Genomic DNA, 20,760 nt, shown 5'->3' on the forward strand with positions numbered 1-20,760 from the left:
GTATCTGTAATCCTATATCTGTGTGGACAGAAATTGTATCTTTTTTTACATAAATACATACAACTACATCTTGTCCAGTGCAAGAAACTCTCCTGGGCAGCAGGAGATCCTCTGCTTTGTCCTTCTCTGCAGAAAGTCTGGGTTCTTCTTGGATTCCCAAGACTTGTCCAGTTTTTGCACGATAACTTTTGGCTTACTGGCCATCTCCTCTGTTGTGTGCAGTGTCTGTGTGAGGACTTGGCAGTGTCCTCACTCGAGGCTGTTTCTCCAAAGTGGCATACTTTCTGCTTGGAAACATTTTACACCCTTTTTAGTGAACCAGGGCTTTGTGTACCTGGAAATATTTTTGGTGTTTATCTTGGTTTACCCTCCTGCTACTTAACTCATCTGCCATTTATCTGGCTGCTTCTTGTGGTGTATCTCTTCCACTTCAGAATCTTCTGGCTTTTCTCTCTGGGTTCAGTAGTGCAGGGCAATATTGCAGTGTACAGCATTTCATAGTCAGAAATGTCCGCGTGGCTGATAAGAGGAGTCCTGTCCTTAACGCAGCTTTTTACAGGCAGCCTGGAACAATAAATATCCAAATGCTGCTGCTGGTGAGCGTGCTGGGGAAGCACAAACAAGAGACAAAGTCCCTTTGTGGGGACACAAAGCCTTTCTGCTGAGTTTCCCCATCCCTTTCATCAGAGCCCTCATCATCTGCCTCTTGTGCTCCCATTCTCTCTAGGAACAGCAAGAAAAATGACCATGTGTGGTGTTTGGAAGGTGGAAAGTGCTCCCTCCCACTTAGGAACCTGTCCTGCCTTTCTTAGCCTTTGGACCAAGTCCTGGTACTGTCAGGAGGAGCAGTGGTTTCCCTCAGCCTGAAGGTTTAATTAGTGATCCAGGGGCTTGGTCCATACCGTGGTGCTGGCTCGAGCCCTGGGCTGAGCTCGGGAAGGATCCAGCTGTCTGCCCCAGGGCCCCTGTGCAGCCATGGTGCCTGCAGCATGCTCTGAGCTCCAAATCTGAGAGCTTAAAGACGAAGCCTGGATTTGTTTCACTTAAATATTCATGTTCTGTTCTGCAGTGTATTCTGTAGGTAATTTGGGCTGATGGGTGTTATTTTTAGCCTCCCAATGTCAGTGGTTCAAGATGGCTGGTACTGCCCTCCCTTTCACAACCAGCCCTTCCTTCCCTTTCTCCTCTGCTGGGCTCTGACCTGCCCTCAGTGGCCCAGCAGGGCTCAGCAGTACACATTTTTCTCCCTGCAGGTGATAGTGGACACTCCAACCAGCCCAGTGACCAGTGGCCTCCCACTCTTCTTTGTCATCACTGTCACAGCTATCAAACAGGTACAGGTCTCAGCCTGGGGAGGAGAAGATGTTCTTTGAGACAGGTAGAGAAACATGAATTTAAATACGCTCAGAAGCCACCAACACATACTGGTAGGTTTGGTGCAGCCTTCTTAGGGGTGAGACAGGCACTGGTGCTTTTCAAGTGAGGCTGCATTTTGGGTGTGGGTATTGGTGTCTCCTGTTCTGGCAGTGCAAAGCATCCCTGTGCTGTTGAGAGCGGCAGTGAGGGTCAGTAAAGCTTTCTGCTGTACATCTGATGTTACTTGAATGTTTTTCCTTTTCTTAGAAACACTCTCAGAGTCCTTGCAGAGACGTGCTCCAAATACACCCACGCTCTGCTCCCATGTTGGTAGGTGGAAAGGACAGGTTCTGTTCAGTCCCCTCAGCTAGTCCTGAGAACATGTAGTCCTCATCTTCTTGCAGTGTTAAAAGACCTTTTGCCTCCCATCATAGGCACACATGCCATTTAAAATTTCCTTATTAAATAATAAAAAAAGAAGTTTCTTCTACAGGGGATGGAAAGGGTGAGCTAGAATAAAATCTTATCTGCTTCAAATCTCAATGTTTTATTCTTCCAGTAAAGACTGAAGAGGAAGAGACTCATCCTGCGTTACAGAGTTGCAGGCTGCTGAGTGTATTTTTCATATTATCAGTCTGTTCTTACCAAAACTGAGAATAATAGAAATGTGTTATAGTAGTTTGGCTGCTCATTGCATGCCCTGCATATAGATTAATTTTGTGTTATTTTAATCTGTTCTGAATCTGTCAAATATGCATATTGAAGTTTTTAAAATAAATTGATTCAGTCTGAGCTACTCTGGTTGATGTTTTGTCAGGCGTGATGGAGGTCTGAGGATGGTTGCCTTATTCATTGTTTTAATGTGTCCCTCTCATCCTCACTCCTCCTTTTTCAGTAGTTTGCTCACTTGGAGTTTGTGTTGCCTTTGTCTGTGCCTTAGGGGTACGAGGACTGGCTGAGGCACAGAGCTGACAACGAAGTGAACAAAAGCAACGTCTTTGTTGTCGAAAATGCAAAGCAAGTGCGGAAAGAGAGTGAAAAAATCAAGGTAATGTAATTGAGAACTTGCATGTGGCTCTCACTGGGGCTGATGGGAGCACAGAGTTGTGTGCTGAGAGGACAGGGGTGGGGAGGAGGACTGGCCTGGGTCAGGGCTGCCCCAGTGTGCTCACTTGCAGATTAGGTGCTCCCAGAGCTGTTCCCAGTGAAGGAATGAAGCTGCCTTTGATTGCGTTTGAAAAGCCATCTCACAAAAGCTGTACCAGGGCTGACAAGTGACAGATCTGTCAGCGTTTTGAACTTCTCCAGGGCAGGCAGTCCTCTTCTATTTCCAACTCTCCCAAGGACACCAGGAAAGTACACTTAGCTTTGACGTTAATTTATCACACCACACTTCAGGCAAGTACGGTCTCTTTCTCCACCAAGATTTAGCAGAGAAACGGCCACGGGCTGTCTGTGCCACATGGGTGCTGCGAGTCAGTGCAGGGCTGGGCTGCCCCATCAGGCTGTGCAGTGATGTTCAGGGATCTGTGCACCTCTTGCATCCCAGCTTACCTTTCAGCCAAGGTGATTTCTTTTAGGCTTTGAGAGAAGCTAAACCATAATCGTCTAATAACAGCTGAGAGGACTTCTCTTGTGAATGTTTCCTTTCTTCTAGGTTGGAGACATAGTAGAAGTGAAAGCAGATGAGACCTTCCCCTGTGACTTGATATTTTTGGCCTCCAGCAGCACTGATGGGACCTGTTATGTCACTACAGCAAGCCTGGATGGCGAGTCCAATTTCAAGGTAAGGGAGCAGCTGTGGGAGCTGGTGCTTGGGTACGTGGGGATGATGGCACTGCTGGCACAGTGGGGGCTGTGCTTCACAGGAGGGTGCTGCCCTGGAGCCCATCCGTGTGGCTGTGTGCTCTTTACCAGCTCCTGCCTCTTGTCAGCTTGCAGTGCGTCAGCAGTGGAGCCTGAGGGATTGTTTGTGCTCTGTTTTGTCTCCAAGGGCCATCTCTGCTGGCGCAGCCCCAAATTGGATTGCCATTTATCGGCGCAGGCAGCGTGTTCGTGCTCCCCTCCCTGCTCCAGCCACACGGAGCTCTGGTGTGTCAGGGCAGCAGTGCCTGCAGCTCTCCAGCTCCTTTCCAGCACCCGCCAACACTCCTGTTACTTAACCAAGCATTTCTAGTGAGATTTGGGACTTCTTTGAGGCAGCATGTCTAGATTCATTTGGGGAATTTTTCACCAGCATGAGAAAAAGCATCACTTGTGGGATTTTTCTCTCCTTTTCCCTGAAGCAAGCAGTGAAACTTAATACTGGTCTTGCTCAGGATGAATATCTTCAGTTTATTTTCTTCCTTTCTCCATCTCCCCTTCTCTAAACTAGGGAAAGGAGCAGCAACAAATACCTTATATACGTCAGAAGACATGGACATTTGGTTGCACTTGAGTTTGATAAATATTTATACAGATACTAGCAGCTGCAGTAGCAGAACTGGAAGATATTTTAAAATGACAGGATTCATTCCAGCATACTCTGAAGTCAGTGGGAATGCCACTGTGGATCTGATAGGTTTATCTGGGATTTGGGGCTCTCCTCTCTGTGCAGCTGTTAATTGGTGCTGGATAACCTGTGTGGTAGCTGGTGGCACAGTTCCACTGGTTCCACTAGGGAGGAGGAGCTGGAGCTTTGAAGTGGCTTGAGGCCAAAAATAGCAAACCATGTTAAAAGGCTATTGCTTATTTGTATCAGGCGTATTATATGCAGGAGTTCACTTTACTTTTTCAGAGTCTTGGCTCTTAATAACTTGTGAGTCTGCAGATGTGATGCTGAGTTTCTATATCAAGCACTGTGGTGTTTTTTTTTCTTGGTTTGTAGATTCCTGTAGGTGACTGGGGAGCTGCCTTCTGTTTCATGAGGAGGTGAAGATGAGTTTGAAGGGGAAGAGGGAATAGAAAAGCCAGCTCTGTTTGGGGAAATAGAGCTAACATTAGGAACCAGGATTTGCTGCAAAAGGGGGGTGAGGGAGGTCTGCCTGGGTAATCACCAAACCTCATCTGCAGGGGTATCTGCTGCCTGCCTGGTGGGGATTTTTCTGGTATTTGGTACATGTCAGGTTGAAACTGGAATAGAGCTGTAAAGGAGATTTTGCTAAGGCTCTGTCTTTGAAGCACGAATCTTTAGCCGTACGTTAACTAAAAGAACACGTGTTTTCTAAACGCACCGAAGGACGTAAAGATCGTGGAATTGACTGGGAGGTGGCTTTGAAGTATCACTCAGTGTCTGCACGGTGTGTGTGCTGAGGGGAGCATTACAAAACCCCACACGAGGGCTGCGTTTGGTTCTGGGCGCCGCAGGAGCAGTTTTGGCTTGTGCTTCGCAAAAGCTGTGATCTATACCAGAGATCCATGTGTGCTGGAGCAGTTTCAGTTGGAAGAGCCAGGCAGGTTAGCAGAGCAGCAGAGGGTGGGGATTTCTGCTGCCGTGGCTCCGTGTGTAACACAGCGGAGCCTCCCGGGATGCGCAGGGGAGGGGACACACACGTCAGGAGCGGAGGAAGCGTTTTAATGAATTTGTTTATGAAGATGGATTGAGGCAGCCTGCTGTGACTTAGAGCTCTGAGTAGCTCCTATAAATAGAGCCTGAAAGGCAGAGAGCAGATCCTTTGTGGGCTTTTCAGTTAATTATGAGAGATGAACCTTTGCAGCAGCAGCTGCTAAAAATAACTTGGAGTCTGCCAGTGCTCTGCCTGATCCTTGGTGCTGGAGCTGGTGGCTAGCTACCATCAGGAGCCAGAGCAGGTGGTCCCCAAGGCCCTTCACGGGGCTAGCTGCAGCCTCCCCTTCACCCCAAGCAGGGAGAACCAAGGATGCTGTGCTTTTGGTGATGTGCTTACTGAGAGACACCCAGCAGCTGCTTGCTGCTGTGATTTCTCCTAAGTGTTAGTGACTTCATTCTTTGCTGAGAGATGCTTCAGCTGCTTTGTGGGAGCGCGGTGAGGGCTTGGCAGAGCTTCTGGTGCTGACAGGCTTGTGCACAGAGTCACTTTAAGTGCTGGAGAATGAAACGTGGGGATGGGGCTGTTGCTGGGGCTCGTGGTGACCCTGCCTGTGCTCCTGTCCCAGACTCACTACGCCGTGCGGGACACCACCGTGCTCTGCACTGATGAAGCCATCGACACCCTCACGGCCACCATCGAGTGTGAGCAGCCGCAGCCTGACCTCTACAAGTGAGTCTGACCCTCCTGCATCCTGCCTGTCCTCTCTGCAGCTCCTGGTGTCATCCCCCTGCAGGCACCTCAGCACCATCGCCCGGGGGATCTGCAGCTCAGCAAAGCAAGCACCATCCCTGCAGCAGAGACCAAAAGGTGTCTCAAGGCAGGGATGAGCTGCTGGGCCTCCTCTCTATGAGGATGGCAAAGTCTTCAAAGCTTGGTGTCTTTGCCGAAAGGCCTCCCTTGTGTAGCACTTGTCGTGGCACTGTGAGCTGGTTTTGGTCAGCTCAGAAGTACGAATGGTCCACGTACCACTGCAGGCCACAGTGGTCTGTGTGGTTAAATCCCTTGGAGGTTTTCTGGGGTGTGTTGCAGTAATGGGGGTGCTGGGGTGTGTAAGCACACAGGCACCCCTGGGGAGTGTGTGGCTGTTCCCTGTCAGCACAGCCATCCTCTGAAACATTCAACTCTCAAATTCACTTGTTTCTGCATTTGCGTCCATTTTCTGTCAATGAATTTTCTTTGACAGGTTTATAGTATCCATAATGTGTTTGTAATAGAAGTTTCTTCTATTTCCCTCACAGGTTTGTTGGAAGAATTATCATCTACAGAAGCAACCAAGAGCCTGTAGCCAGGTTGGTTTGTTGGCCCTCCTCAGAGGGGTTGAGCATCTACAGAGAATTTCAAGGATCTGAGCTTGTCCTGCCATCATTTGGGAATGTTTTTTTGTTTGTTTGTTTGTTTTTTTCTTTAACCATTCCGAAGATCTCATTCTAAAAGGAGATCTCCCTTCTGCCATCCTGTGATTTCTTTGAGCCCCTTTTGGGGAAGCAGTGCAGGACCACCTGGTAATGTCCTGCCCTGCTAATGGGGCGCAAATTTACCAGGCAATGACAAAATATTGTCATTCAAAGGTAAGCAGAAACTCAAACATCAATCCGTGTTTCACAGAAAAAAATGAGCAAATAATGTTTATAAGATATCTGAACAAGTTGGATGGTTTTGTGCTCTGGTTCATAGCCTGGAAGCAGCAGAGGGTCACTGGAGGTTCACAGAGAAATAAAGCCACAAATGGGGCTGTCAGCTTTGATGGTGCCATCGATTGACTGGGCTGGAATAGACAAACTTCTGATGATTTTAACACTGCATTTTTATATAAGTACTGGAACATTTTTTGTATAAGTACTGGAACAAACTGGGTCTGAATATTTTGCAGTTATTCCTCAAAAGCCATACTGAAAATCCCCCAACAAGAGTGGAATTTTGTGCACTGGGGATAGCGTTTGTAAGATGAAATGGAAATGTAATTATATAAAAACAAACTCAGGCAAGGCCTCAATTTAACATACAAATGATGTAGTCAGATGTAAGGAACATTTGTTTATCTTTATATCCTATTTCTGATTCTAATTTATAAAGTACTTTGAATGTTCCTTGAGTGATGTAATGTTATAATTTCTTTCATGTTTAGATCTTTGGGCCCTGAAAACCTGTTGTTGAAAGGTGCTACCCTCAAAAATACCAAGAAGATTTACGGTGAAGTTATTATTGCTTGTTTATTTAAATAGTTGTGATAAGTAATGACAAATGTAGATGCTCACTGCTAAATCGGGATAGAACATGCTTCTCTGCAGCATGTCTACCTGGGCTGTGCAGCTGCAGCTTTCATGCAAGCTGGTTGCAATTGCAGGATGAAATTAGGAGGCACTGTTTCTTTCTGCAGGCTGCCCAGTTGTGTCAGTCCACCAGAGCAAGCTTTTCTTTTTGCCTGAGACACGATGAGCAAGGAGTTTGTCCCCAGGTCCTTTGCTGGGAGCAGAGTCTCAGCACTGGTGATGGAGGGTGGTGGCTGTGATGGGAGACTGATGCTTTTCCTGACTCTATGTGATCCATGGGCCCCTGCTCATGCTCTGGAACACAGCAGTGACATTAGTTAGCAACCTCAGAGGTTTCTGGAGTTGAGCAGTCCTTGGGTAATGCCCCTTCCCTCAGCTGGGGTTGGAGTTTGATGTAAACACCGATGCCCCTGATGGCCAAGTGCCAGCTGGGTCCCTCTGGGGCTGCCAGTCCTCATGAGCCCTGCCTTAATGCCCTGCAGGAGTTGCAGTCTATACTGGAATGGAAACAAAAATGGCTCTGAACTACCAAGGGAAATCTCAGAAACGGTCTGCTGTAGAAAAGTGAGTATTTATGTTAGAGAAAAATAGGTAAAACCTGTTGGGCTTGTGTTTTTAATGGATGTCTTGTACAGAAATAATCTCCTAATCTGCTGCCTTTTGTTTCAGATGCTCTCTGATTTAATAGAAAAATCTGGGTACTTGATAAAGCATATCTTGCAAGAAGCAGCATCATTTAATAGCTTTTCTTATTTAAAAGCAAAATTAAGAAATGTTAAAAAATATGAACCTGACCCTCAATATCAGCAGTGTTAAAAGCACTTGTTCTGTAATTTTCTTCTTAAAAGTAAGGAAGTTTTGTTCCTGCCTATTTAACATGTTTTTCTCTATAAAAATAGCTGCAAGAATTTAAAAAAGAAACCTGTTTTTCCAGATCTATCAACGCTTTCTTGATAGTGTATTTGTGCATCTTATTGGGGAAGGCCACTGTGTGCACGACTCTGAAATATGTCTGGCAGAGTAATCCATTTAATGATGAGCCTTGGTACAATGAAAAGACTAAAAAAGAGAGAGAGACGTTCAAGGTAAGTGGATTTGTATTTCAGCACCTCCTCCAGCTTGACTTACTCAGGCTGTTTTGTTTAATCTGATCGTGCCTGCTGCCAGCCCTGGGACTCCTGTTTGCTCACAGAAAGTGCTGTTGTTTCCTTCAGTCTCTCCTGCTGTTTGTGCTTCCTTTGTGCCTCTCTCATGCTTGTGCACAGTGATATTTGTGTGGAGCAGGGCAAAGCATAAATAAGTACTATATGATATAGAAATGTAGCTGATTTAACCTGGGTCCTTATCTGAACTCGAGCTGTCTTTAAGCTTTGAATAGATAAACTTAAATTGAGGTCATGTCAACCAGTTTGTTAAACTTGCCAAGACGTGGGCAATGAAGCCTGAGAGAGAGAGAGTGTGTGTGCAGAGATGTTCTTGTGATGGGTTAGAAAAGGGAATGTGTGCAGAGATGTTCTTGTGATGGGTTAGAAAAGGGAATGTGTGCAGAGATGTTCTTGTGATGGGTTAGAAAAGGGAATGTGTGCAGAGATGTTCTTGTGATGGGTTAGAAAAGGGAATGTGTGCAGAGATGTTCTTGTGATGGGTTAGAAAAGGGAGTGTGTGCAGAGATGTTCTTGTGATGGGTTAGAAAAGGGAGTGTGTGCAGAGATGTTCTTGTGATGGGTTAGAAAAGGGAGTGTGTGCAGAGATGTTCTTGTGATGGGTTAGAAAAGGGAGTGTGTGCAGAGATGTTCTTGTGATGGGTTAGAAAAGGGAATGTGTGCAGAGATGTTCTTGTGATGGGTTAGAAAAGGGAGTGTGTGCAGAGATGTTCTTGTGATGGGTTATTGAGGACGACTCACAGGGATGTCACTTGCTCCACTTGGTACCCTTGCCACATCTCTAGCCACCTGCTCCTTTTTTCTGGTTACTTGGGGCCAGGATTAGTCTGTAGCTGTATATTCTTAAGAGGAAAATGCTTATGAAACATTGTTATGAAGCAGTGAGAGGTACTCATGTATCTGGTAGATCTGCAGTGGACAGTGGGATTTTCTGTGCCAAAGGAAAATGGGATTTAGCCCTGTATCTCAGATGTATTCATTTCCATGTTGTTTTTTCCTATTTAACCTTTTCTGAGAAGCTGTCCAGAATCCTTGAGGTGTTGCTGTTACTGCCCCTGTGTCCTGACAGCCACAGGCTGCATCTTCTCTTTCCTTTGCAGGTCTTGCGGATGTTCACGGACTTCCTGTCCTTCATGGTACTCTTCAATTTTATTATCCCTGTCTCCATGTACGTCACAGTAGAGATGCAGAAGTTCTTGGGCTCCTTCTTCATCTCTTGGGACAAGGAGATGTATGATGAAGAAATACAGGAGGGAGCATTGGTGAACACCTCGGACCTCAATGAGGAGCTCGGGCAGGTCAGAACATGCTGTGTTTGCATCTGTCTGGAGGAAAGCGTGGATGAAAGTGCCCTCTCTGCAAGGAGCCCTTGTTGTGGCAATCCCTCGAGGTCCTCTTGGGCCAGAGCTTCACCCTCTGTGGTGGTACTTTCCATTTAACGTGATTCCACCCGCTGTGGAACGAGATAAGGTTATAAATAGTGCATGAAAGAGCAGGAATTGGGTCATGCCAATTGTTTCCATATTGGGGAATATCAGGCAGAGCGCTCTGCATGTCAGGGCGCTTTGCTTTCACTGCTTCAATTAAAAATTAAGAATCCTCTGTCTCTTTGAGGATTAAGGGAAATGTCTGCCCAGTTGTCTCCCTGGGCGTGCAGAGCCCGTGCAGCTGTGCTGCTGCTGCTGCCTTGCTGGGGCACCTACACAGCTCAGGCTTCCCTTTCTGATCTGCACCTGGAGAGATGAGTGCAGGGCATGTGTACTGCCTCCTGCTTTTGATTTTGCTTTAAAAACAATTATAAAAATATACTTGGAGTAGCAATTAGCTAATTGAAATCCAGCTCTGAGATGAAAATCCCCCAGAGGAGGCAGCAGACCTGCAGCAGCAGTTCTGTAAGCACTAGGGCTATAGAAAAGGACCCCAGAAGGTGAATGAGGGGGAATTGAAGAGCCTGGAGACAAATTTTAAGTCTTCAGATGCTGCCTCCTGCCACCTGTGCAACAGTCTGAAAAACAAAGGAGCCAAGTAGCAGAACTCTAGTGATGCAGTGGGACACCTGCAGTCATGTTAGGATAGCCAAGTGCTCTCCAGCACTGGCAGAGGTGCACTAACATGCCTCAGCCCCTGATTTTGGGGCTCCTTGCCCAGCCCTTGTGGCAGCTGCCTGCTGCTTGCAGGTGGAGTACGTGTTCACAGACAAAACTGGGACACTGACAGAGAACAGCATGGAGTTCATCGAGTGCTGCATAGATGGGCACAAGTACAAGGACTGCATTTCAGAGGTGGATGGCTTCTCCCAGACTGATGGACCCCTCAAATACTATGGCAAAGCTGAAAAGGTAAGAATTGGTTGCATGCTCGTGGCTGTAAGGGTTTTGTGGCCAGCTGCTGGCTGGGTGTGGCATTCACTGAGCTAGTAACAGCCCTCCCTCCCTCCTGTCCAGAGCCGTGAGGAGCTGTTCCTGAGAGCCCTCTGCCTGTGCCACACAGTTCAGATCAAGGAGACAGACCAGGTGGATGGGCTGATGGCACACCCAGAACGCAAATGCACCTACATCTCCTCTTCCCCAGATGAGATCGCTTTGGTGAAAGGTGCAGAAAAGTAAGAATGGGAAGATGTTGGCTTTTAAATTCCCTCTCTGGTGGGAAGGAGGGAGGTGAGGGTGATCTGAAGGTGATAGACCCCTTTCCACAGTCTCTGGGAAACATGTTGTGATACCGTTGCTGAGCCTGGCCTGCAGTCCTGTGCTGAGGGGGTTTAATGAACTGTGTTAAAAGGATGCTCTGTAAGGGATCTTTACATCTACCAAACCTGCTAGACCACGGCTTGCATTCACTGAAAGCAGCCCCAAGGTGCTGCAATACACAGGTGTGGCAGAGGCTTCTTTGCTGGATCCCACATGGCCTTGTGCTTTAATGCCCTAGAAACAGAGACCAGTTACCATGTGCATATCGCAGTGAAGTTTTTTTCCTTGTTGTGCAGTGGCAAAATAATAAGATGGTTACTTCTGTCAACCTCACATTTGAATCTTGCCAGAGATGCTTGAGGGCAGGCTGGGTGGGACTTTGAGCAGCCTGGTCTAGTGGAAGGTGTCCCTGCCAGTGGCAGGGGTTTGGGACCAGGTGATCTGTAAGATGCTCTCCAGCCCAAGCCATTCAGTGTTTCTGTGCTCTTGCCAGCCCCTAGATTATAGATGGAGGCTTTTGCAGCTGTGTACATGGCTTGTAAAGCTGCCAGAGAGCCAGTGGACCGTGTCCAGAGGCTCTCTGTGTCTCTGTGCTCCAGTGCCCAGGCTCTCCAGGGGATGGGAGCAGTACCAGGACATCATAGCAGGCTCTGCATGGAGTAAGCAAACATCAAGCCATGCCCTTTATCTTGGGCTCCCCAGCTCTGCTCTGCAATGCAGGAGGTGAAACAAAAACATTGTTATGTGTAATATGTGCCAATGAGTGTTTTCAATGTTGTTCTGTCCTTTTGTTTATTGACAGGTATGGTTTCACTTTTCTAGGACTTGAAAATGATTTCATGAAAATACGAAACCAAAAGAATGAAACTGAGATGTAAGTGCTGCTGGGGCTGCTGAGGAAAAGGGCAGCTCCTCTGCACCACTCCCACCTAGCTTAATTGAGTTTGGTCAACCTGGCAAGGTGAAAGCTGTTCCTTGAGGGCTCAGACTGTGCTCAGACTGCCCCAAAGCTCCTGTCCCATTTACAAAGCACAGCACATGAAGGTGTAGGCGAAAAGGCTCGCTTGCAAAAATCCACGGTTGGTTTACTGATGTCTAAATTCAGGTCCTTCAGGAGCCTGCAGTCCTTTGTATGTATCCTTCATCTGCACCAGGTTGTGCAGGTGACTCCTGGGATTCAGGAGGTGGCTGCTGACCTTCTGGTCCATGGCTGGGGCTCACAGCAGGACACTGTAAGCCTAAACTTGTGATATGGCTCCATTCCCCTTTTTTCCCCCCTCCCAAGCTGAAAACAGATTTTACCCTGTGCTCACAGCTTGGTGGACATCTGTGAGTCACTGACCTAATCCCAGCACTCCCTCAAAACTTGCCTTCACAAGCAAGTTTCACTTCTTACTTCCCTCATGAAGAAGCATCTTACTTAAATGGGAGACTCAGTGTTACTGCTTGTGGCACGTGGTGCCCTGTTTCCTGCTGAGACCCTGCCCAGCATGGGGGCTTGCTGCACTGGTGGGTACCCACACCCTCAGTCCCATGCTCAGAGCACCACAGGACTGCTGGAATTTGGATTTTTTTCCTCCAGTTTCTTGTGCAGTAGCTGTAAAATTCATTCCCGGGTGGCTGATGCCGCTTGTAGGGATGTATTGATTTCTGCGGCTCATTACTAGTGATTTTTCTGTCTCAAATAGTTATTTTTCTATTTTTCCTTTACTGAGTCAAAGCTTTTTTCTCTTTTTCTGAAGGTACCAACTTCTCCACGTGCTGAACTTCGACCCTGTCCGGCGCCGGATGAGCGTCATTGTGAGAACCACCACAGGTACAGGCAAAGTGCTTCTGTGGGCTCCCAGACCTGTGTGCACAGCTGGAAAACACATCCTCCTTGTTCCTGTCACCCACACAAGCTGAGCTGTGAGGTTTTCTATGCTGATCTAACTAAGATTCTGTGCTGGTCTGGTGATTGCTATAGAGTTAACTTTCCTTCATAGCAGCTGTTTGGGACCAGCAGCAGCTCAGGGGATGAGAACAGTGACCCGTGGAGAGCTCCCTGCCTGCCCTGTTCCAGGCTGGAACAAGTACAGGGAAGATATGTGAGGATGTCCACTGGGTGGGATAGGGTTTCATGGGAATAACAGACAAAAATTCCGAGGTCAGCATCCCTCTCAAGTGTCAGCCCTGTAAGGTTTGGGATGCTGCTTTTATCCTCCCTGGAAAGGTTGCCAAGGCTTACAGGTACAATGCCCAGCCTGTTGCTGAAAACTTGCTCAGATGCAGGTAGGGACACACAAAGTGTCAGCCAGAGGTTTTTCACAGGCTGATCAAAGGCCATTTTTGGTAGGAATTGGGTTTCTGGCAGTTCCCTCTTTAGTCCTGCCAGATTTCCTCACTCTGCATCACTTGCTTGCTATTGACTTAAAGTCTTTCTGCAGCTTGTGAGTGCTAGAAACTATTTATAATTCACTTTTAGGAAAGTTGCTTCTCTTCTGTAAAGGAGCAGATTCCTCTATTTTTCCAAGGGTGCAGCAAGAAGAAATCCAACAAACAAAAGTTCACGTGGACCGCAATGCTATGGTGAGCACATGGGTGGAATTTGGCTGGCTCCTGGGGTCAGGAAAGCCTTATTCCAAAAATAGGGGTATGACCTTGCTTTGGAGGGAAGTGTTGAAAATGTGTCACTTCACATTGTTCTGATGCCAGGCTTCTTTCCTTTTCTGTTTGGTTGGCTTCCACCTTTATTTGAAATACTTATATGGTTTCCATCACAGTTGTGTCCAAGCATCTCCAAGTTAAAAATAGAAGTAACATCAGCAGCCTGATCCCTGTGGTGGTGGCACCCAGTCCCTGCTCCCTGCTGGCTGCACACTCTCAGCCCTGGTCTTTCTCTTAGTTTCTTTCTGCACATAACAAGCAGAACCATGATTACTCTGGTGGGAAGAAGTTACTATATAAACACAGAAAAGTGCTCTTTTGACACAAGTCAACAAATTTTCTTTGCCCTCAGGGCCAGTACTGTCAGTAGCACTGATGGTAGACAAAAGCACCAACCCTAAAGTGAGGAGGTGTAAAAAATCTGGGTTTAAGACGTTTGTCCACTTTATTTTCTTTCCCTCCCACTGCCAGGATGGCTACAGAACTCTGTGTGTGGCCTTCAAAGAACTAACTGAGAAGGAGTATGACAAAATTGACAGACAGCTCAGTGAAGCCAAGATGGCTCTGCAGGACAGGGAGGAGAAGATGGCCAAGGTTTTTGACGACACAGAAGCAGACATGCACCTGATTGGGGCTACTGCTGTGGAAGACAGGTAAGGAGGTGACTGCACCACCAGCACTGTGATGCCTGTGCTTTCTCTGTGATGTGGCCTCATGGCCCAGACTCAGTGGTGGAACTGAGCAGTCAGGCAGATGCTGGCAGTGTCCAGGGCGATTAATTACGCCATGGCACAACCCATTTCACAGTGCCCTAGTTGCTTAAATTGGCTGGTGTAGTAGGAATTAATGAAACTACAGAAATACTTGCACTTCTAGAGAGTGAATTAAGCACACAGCATTAATTTGTACATCAAAACAAATTCAATTCCACATTCAGTTGTAGGCACTGCAAGTGTAAATTAAACTCTTACTGGGAGGCCTAAGAGTCAAGAGTATATAGTAGTGATTTCTCTTTTTGCCTGCAAATAAAGATTTGATATTGCTGACTTGTAATCCTCATTACTGTGGCAGCGGTCTCCCCAGCATGGGAAAAGTCAATTAACTTCTTCTGAGCTGGTGTTTTTACCTGCAGAATCAGTCAGGGTTATGTGGTGATTTGCTTCTGCTTGCAGGTTGCAGGAGCAGCTGGCAGAGACCATCGAAGCCCTGCATGCAGCTGGGATGAAGGTGTGGGTGCTGACAGGAGACAAGATGGAAACTGCCAAGTCCACCTGCTATGCCTGCAGGCTGTTCCAGACCAGCACTGAGCTGCTGGAGCTGACGGCGAGGACGGTGGGTGAGAGTGAGAGGAAGGAGGATCGGCTCCATGAGCTGCTGCTGGAGTACCACAAAAAGCTGATTCAGGATGTTCCCAAGAACCGGGGAGGCCTGAAGAGGTGAGCCAGCCAGAGGATCCTGCCCTGTGCCTTTCAGATGCAAATTTGGGAGAGCAGTAGCCCCATGCTGTGGCCCTTGGGACTGGTTGCTTGCAGACATTGTGCCTGGTTCCTTGGCTTTGCTCATCGTCTCTGGTTTTATTAGTTGGCTTTGAACTTCATTGCACTGTTCCTTTAGTCAAGGGCGCGTGTTAAGTCTAAGCTTTTTAAAATTGCTAAGCCCCCAAAAATGGACGGGGAGAAGATTAATCCAGATCTAATTTTTTTTTCCCTGAGATTGTACAAGCAGCTAGGTTGACTTCTTAGTCTGATTAAGTTTGAAACGTGTTCCTTGTTGTGCCTCAGAAGCTGGACATTGAGTCAGGAGTATGGACTGATCATAGATGGCTCCACGCTGTCGCTGATCCTCAACCCGTCTCAGGACTCAGGCTCCAGCAATTACAAAAGCATATTCCTGCAGATCTGCTTGAAGTGCACTGCAGTGCTCTGCTGCAGGATGGCTCCGTTGCAGAAAGCACAGGTATTTATTTATTTATTTATTTATTTATTTATTTATTTATTTATTTGGTTTTTTTACCTCTCCCTGCCTGAAGCACATCACTGGCTGATGTGATACATGCTGAATTCATCAGCTGGGACTCAACTTGATCATCCTAATCTAGCAGGACTTCTCCAGGCTATGTAAGCCTCACCTGAGCTTCAGAGTGTGATGAAAGCACACCATTCTTCCAAATCTGAATGCAAGCCCTTTGGTTAATATGCTGGCAGGAACCCATAAACCCAGGCCAGTTAGACAGAAATGAAACCTCCCAGTTTGCTTTTTCTCCTTTCCAAATTTGTCAAGTGGAGTCTGTGACTTCCTCACTCCAGCAGATGATGTCCCAGCGTGATAAGTGATGTGTTTCTGCACCCTGAGATGTGTGAGAGAGCCCACCTTTGGGAGAAGAGGGTCTGGCAGAAGGGAAGAGCAGAATGTTGCTGCTGGGGTTTGTTTTGAAATTCTGTCCTTCAGCCCTGCACAGCTGGATTGGGCTTTTGCTGTGGGTGTGACTGCAAAGCAAGTAACAAGGGGTTTTATTAACCTGAGCTCTCCAGGTGTTGTATTGCTGCTGTAGAATCCTGATTGCTTGTCCTGAGGGGAGCAGTGGTAAGGTCTCTGGAGCCTTTTAAACTTAATTTTGGGTTCTGCTGCTGTCCTTTTTTAAAATCTTTTAGATTGTGCGAATGGTGAAGAACACAAAAGGAAGCCCGATAACTCTCTCCATAGGGGATGGTGCAAATGATGTCAGTATGATTTTGGAAGCACATGTTGGAATAGGTAAGAGTCCCTGAAACACTCATCTCACAGCCCAGACCTGTCTGCTCTGGCTGGGATTCACTACTTTGATTTCACGTGGCTAAACCAATTCCACCGAAAAATGTGGGAAGTTTGCTCTTGCTTTCTTTGGAAGCAGAGTTTAACTCCAGATTAATGTTTGAGGTCATAGAATCATGGAATAGTTTGGGTTGGAAGGGGCCTTTGAAAGGGTCCAACACCTGTCATGAGCAGCGAGATCTTCAGCTCCATCAAATTCCTCAGAGCCTGTACAACCTGACTTTGAATGTTCCCAGCAATGGGGCATCCACAGGCTCTCTGGGCACCCTATGCCAGTGTTTTACCACCCCCATTGTAAAAGAAGAGAGATGAGATGAGATGAGATGAGATGAGATGAGATGAGATGAGATGAGATGAGATGAGATGAGATGAGATCATCATGTACTGCTCACCTGTGCTACTCCTGTTCTCTCTGTCAGGGATACACTGCAGATAATTCAAAAACTGTGACCAGAGCAGTGGTGGTAAAGATTGCTTGGGGCTCAGGAAAAGAAGGGGCACAAGCAGAAACAGATGATTAGTGATTAGTGGCAGTTGTTGCAATGGCAGTGCAGTAACTTCAGTGCTGGCTGGTGGCAGCAGCTCAGCACAGGGACCCACACGTGTTTGCTAGGGCTGGTGCCCAGGGTGTTGTGTCTGCACTGCCCATAGACTGACAGCAGGCTGGAAACTCCTCCTGTCTGCAGATTGATGTCTGAAATATGAGAGACTCCTGTAATACCACTGAGGAAGGGTCAGTGGAGGAGAAGGGGCATGTTCTTCATTTGGGGCTGTTGGAAATTTTGTGGTGCCCTCTAAAGAGGGAAATCCAGTGCAGTTCATCTGGATGTGGCTTTTGTGAAACAAAAGAAATCCAGCTCTGTGGGGGTGTCTCAGGAGGCTGAGCAGCTGCAGGGGAATAACTGAGCTGTGTAAGGTGCAGGTCAGCCCATGGGGAGCCAAATCCTTATCTTCCATCGGGTTTGCCAAGACACCCTTCCCCACACTTACACAGGAAATCACAGAGCAGCCTAAACACAGCTTAAAAACTCCAGTGGCAGGTCTGAGTGTTGTGGAGCCAAAACCACACAGAAAATATTCATGTTTGGTCTCCTGAGACACTCAGGAGGGAAACTCAGCCTTTGTCATGCCTTGAGACACTGAGTGATGTGAGCAAACCCAGTGGACAGCATCCAGGTTCCAGCCCCTTCAGGATTAACCCCTTGCCATGCTTCTGTTTCCAGGGATAAAAGGCAAAGAAGGACGCCAGGCCTCCAGAAACAGTGACTACGCTGTACCAAAGTTTAAGCATTTAAGAAAACTGCTACTAGCACATGGGCATTTATATTATGTGAGAATAGCACACCTTGTACAGTATTTCTTCTATAAGGTAAGGGGCAGTGTGCAGCTGGCTTTTGTTTATCCTATGCACTTCTTTGGCAATAGAATAAAATAATAAGCAGGAAAAAAAAATATGTAGGGTATTCTGTAGTTCTGTTTTCCTTCCCTAGGACAGGCTGTGTCTGCCATGTGCCTGTCCATTGAAAACAGTGCTTCCAGGGGAATGTGAGCGTTCTTCTGGTGTCTCCTGCAGATACTAACTGCTCACTAGAATGGTTTTGTGCTTGATTGAACAAGTGCCCTACCTTGTCTGATGTTGTAATGTCAGACACTAATGTCTGATAACAGGAAAAACTACTTGGATTTAGACTGAGAAGTCAAGTGCTTCCCTGCTGACCATTTGTCTTTTGTTTTCCTAGAACCTTTGCTTCATTTTACCACAGTTTTTGTACCAGTTCTTTTGTGGATTCTCACAGCAGGTAATTAGTCTATAAAGGCAAGATATAAAGCAAATGGCATAATGAGGCTTCCTAGCAGAGACTTGGCTTTTGGCATCCTGTCCCTTCACCGCCTTGCTCTGGAGGACAGTAGGAGCTGACCTTGTTTCTCAGCACCATATCTGGAACATAATAATTTGAGACCATAACTGAAAAAAAACAATCTGCTTTCTTTCCTTTCCCATCCACCAGCTGTGGACACCTTCCTGAAGTAATGAGAGAAGGGTTTAGCTGGTTTGTCAGTGCCGGATTTTGCTACTTCGGCTTCTCTTACGAGAACAAGTTTTGAAAGGTTTCCTGATCTTGTCTTCTCTGCTGCGTTTCACTCCATTCAAAATGTCACTGAGAAGGAAGAATGGTTCATTCTTTTATGGCAGATTTAAAAAAAGACACACAGTTAGTGTTATCAGAGCTTTGCTTTAGTCCAAGTGAGCATCAGAGGGGCAGATCCATGTGGTGAGGGGGTTCATGTGCTTGGAGACAAGAGCTTTGGTTTTCGTGTCAACTTTAAGGGCTTCTGTGTCTATTTGGGCTCAAAAGTAACAGGAAGAATAAATGGTGAGAGAGAATTCTCTGCTTGTTTTGGCAGAAGCACTTGCCTTTTACTTCTTTTAAAAGAAGCTATAGTTCCTTTAAAGTAGTCTAGTCTTTAGAGAGCCACAGGAGGCATCAAATATATTAATAGGAATGGCAGCACAAGAGCAGCAGAGGAAAGCTGTGGTAAGGGCTGGTTAGTCATGTTTCTCTGGAGGATAAGCTGGAGATGAGACCAGCCAGTTACAAAACTGTCAGTGGGAGCAGGTTCCTGGGCACGCAGCCTGGGGGTGCCTTATTCCCCTTGTACTGCATGGGGCACAGCTCCCATCCAGTGAAGGGACAAAGGGATGGATCTGTAGGGTATATAGGAGGCAAGGGCTGGAAATGTATGGTTTGGTTTCTTTGTGGAGAGAAAAGAAATCTTATTTTTCTGTCTCTCATTTAATCCTTTCTTCCCCTTCTAAGCCACTGTATGATGCTGCTTACCTGACCATGTACAACATCTGCTTCACATCGCTGCCTATCCTGGCCTACAGCCTCCTGGAGCAGCACATCAGCATTGACACTCTGACCTCGGACCCTCAGCTCTACATGTGAGTATGCTGGGATGGCTCAGCCTCTGCACATCTCTGTTAGCCATGCTTTGAGTTTTCTTGGTGTATCCCAAGCAGGTATCCCTGTCCTATGTTAGGGATGGGATCACCATGAGGTGCAGGAAAAGCCATTTCTGTCCCTCCTGGCTCAGCTGTTCCTGCATTCAAGCTGAGCAGCCTTGTGTTTACTGCCTTATTGCTACTTGTTTATGTTCTCTGACAGTATCTGGTCTAGCAAGTTGCACTGCTGTATCTCTGTAAAAGAGTAAACTGTAGGTGGAATTCATCCATAAGAAAAATGGAGCTGTGAGTGTGGCCAGACCATTAATTCATTCACGTTACCTTTGGGCCAGGCAGTGCGAGCCAGGCACATGATGGAGCCTGTAGTGCAGGGAGAGGAGGTGTAGCTTTCAGGAGGAAAAAAGATCCATTCATTTTCAGAAAGATTAATGTTTCTGAAGCCCAGCTCAGGCAGGTGGTTTCTCAGCTTGTGTAAATGGATGTGGTCCCCCAGGCTTCCCCTTCACAGGCCAGATCCCCCTATCAAACCCCAGGGAGCTCTGCTTATTGATCCATACATTGTTTTCTGACACGTTGCCCAGGGAAAGGACAGCTTAGACTGTCTCTCTCTGCTCTGCTTGTCATCTTCTCTCCTTGATTGTAGCAGAGAGAGGCTCCAATCTTGCACAGAAACAGAGATGCTTTCCATCTTCTTCCCAGCCCAGCCCTCACAGGTGCTTGGGGCGGCCCTTCAGCAAAGACTAAGGAAGGTGTTTTCTGGAGGAAGCCCCTCTCCATGCATCCATGTTGCTAATTCCCCAGCCTGGCAGTCAACTCAGCCCTGTGGAAAAAGCCAGGTCAGGGCTGTTTGTGCCAGCCCTGTTGCTGTGGTATGAGCCTCTTCAGCAGTGTGGCACAGGGCTGCTTGATCTCTGTGCAGAGATACCAGAGGGAGCTATCAGGTGCCTAAAATACTGTGTGAAAGTTGCCTTAGGTATAGAAAAAGCAGTGAATGCAACAAGAGGTGTAAGGCTGGGAAGGGGCTTGGGTTGTTCTGAAGTAAAAACTCAGAGCCACGATTGAGTAGAGCTCCGAATTCTTTCACTCTATGCAAAATGCCACCGTCTGTGTATTCTAAATAGCGTGGTAATTGAATATTGTGCAACAGAGAGCAATAACAGCAGGCCTCTGTGCCTTCCCCTGGTAGGCTCTCTGATCTCTGGGGTCTGTGTGTTGAGGAAGCAGCCCCAGTTTGAATATTTGTGACTGTGCATGTGCTGCTGGCTGCAGAGTGCTGCTGGAGGAAGTGCTGAGCTGCTGCAGTGCAGATCC

The 20,760-nt window shown here is 47.1% G+C and overlaps 1 protein-coding gene across 1 annotated transcript in view; it reads left to right on the top strand.

Moving 5' to 3' along the window:
- ATP11C (ATPase phospholipid transporting 11C) overlaps positions 1-20,760 on the top strand; it is a 53,429-nt gene that overhangs the window by 22,736 nt on the left and 9,933 nt on the right. Inside the window, exons 10-30 of the mRNA XM_062502799.1 lie at positions 1,254-1,334; positions 2,297-2,404; positions 3,014-3,142; positions 5,470-5,573; positions 6,143-6,193; positions 7,030-7,094; positions 7,657-7,738; positions 8,109-8,259; positions 9,438-9,635; positions 10,515-10,676; positions 10,782-10,939; positions 11,827-11,898; positions 12,767-12,840; positions 13,489-13,592; positions 14,142-14,323; positions 14,843-15,106; positions 15,452-15,626; positions 16,322-16,424; positions 17,705-17,850; positions 18,221-18,280; positions 19,301-19,428. Coding sequence (XP_062358783.1) covers positions 1,254-1,334; positions 2,297-2,404; positions 3,014-3,142; positions 5,470-5,573; positions 6,143-6,193; positions 7,030-7,094; positions 7,657-7,738; positions 8,109-8,259; positions 9,438-9,635; positions 10,515-10,676; positions 10,782-10,939; positions 11,827-11,898; positions 12,767-12,840; positions 13,489-13,592; positions 14,142-14,323; positions 14,843-15,106; positions 15,452-15,626; positions 16,322-16,424; positions 17,705-17,850; positions 18,221-18,280; positions 19,301-19,428 — 2,597 coding nt within the window. The remainder of the gene's footprint in view (positions 1-1,253; positions 1,335-2,296; positions 2,405-3,013; positions 3,143-5,469; positions 5,574-6,142; positions 6,194-7,029; positions 7,095-7,656; positions 7,739-8,108; positions 8,260-9,437; positions 9,636-10,514; positions 10,677-10,781; positions 10,940-11,826; positions 11,899-12,766; positions 12,841-13,488; positions 13,593-14,141; positions 14,324-14,842; positions 15,107-15,451; positions 15,627-16,321; positions 16,425-17,704; positions 17,851-18,220; positions 18,281-19,300; positions 19,429-20,760) is intronic.

The sequence above is a fragment of the Cinclus cinclus genome, chromosome 15, assembly GCF_963662255.1.
Source record: "Cinclus cinclus chromosome 15, bCinCin1.1, whole genome shotgun sequence".
NCBI classification, from domain to species: domain Eukaryota; kingdom Metazoa; phylum Chordata; class Aves; order Passeriformes; family Cinclidae; genus Cinclus; species Cinclus cinclus.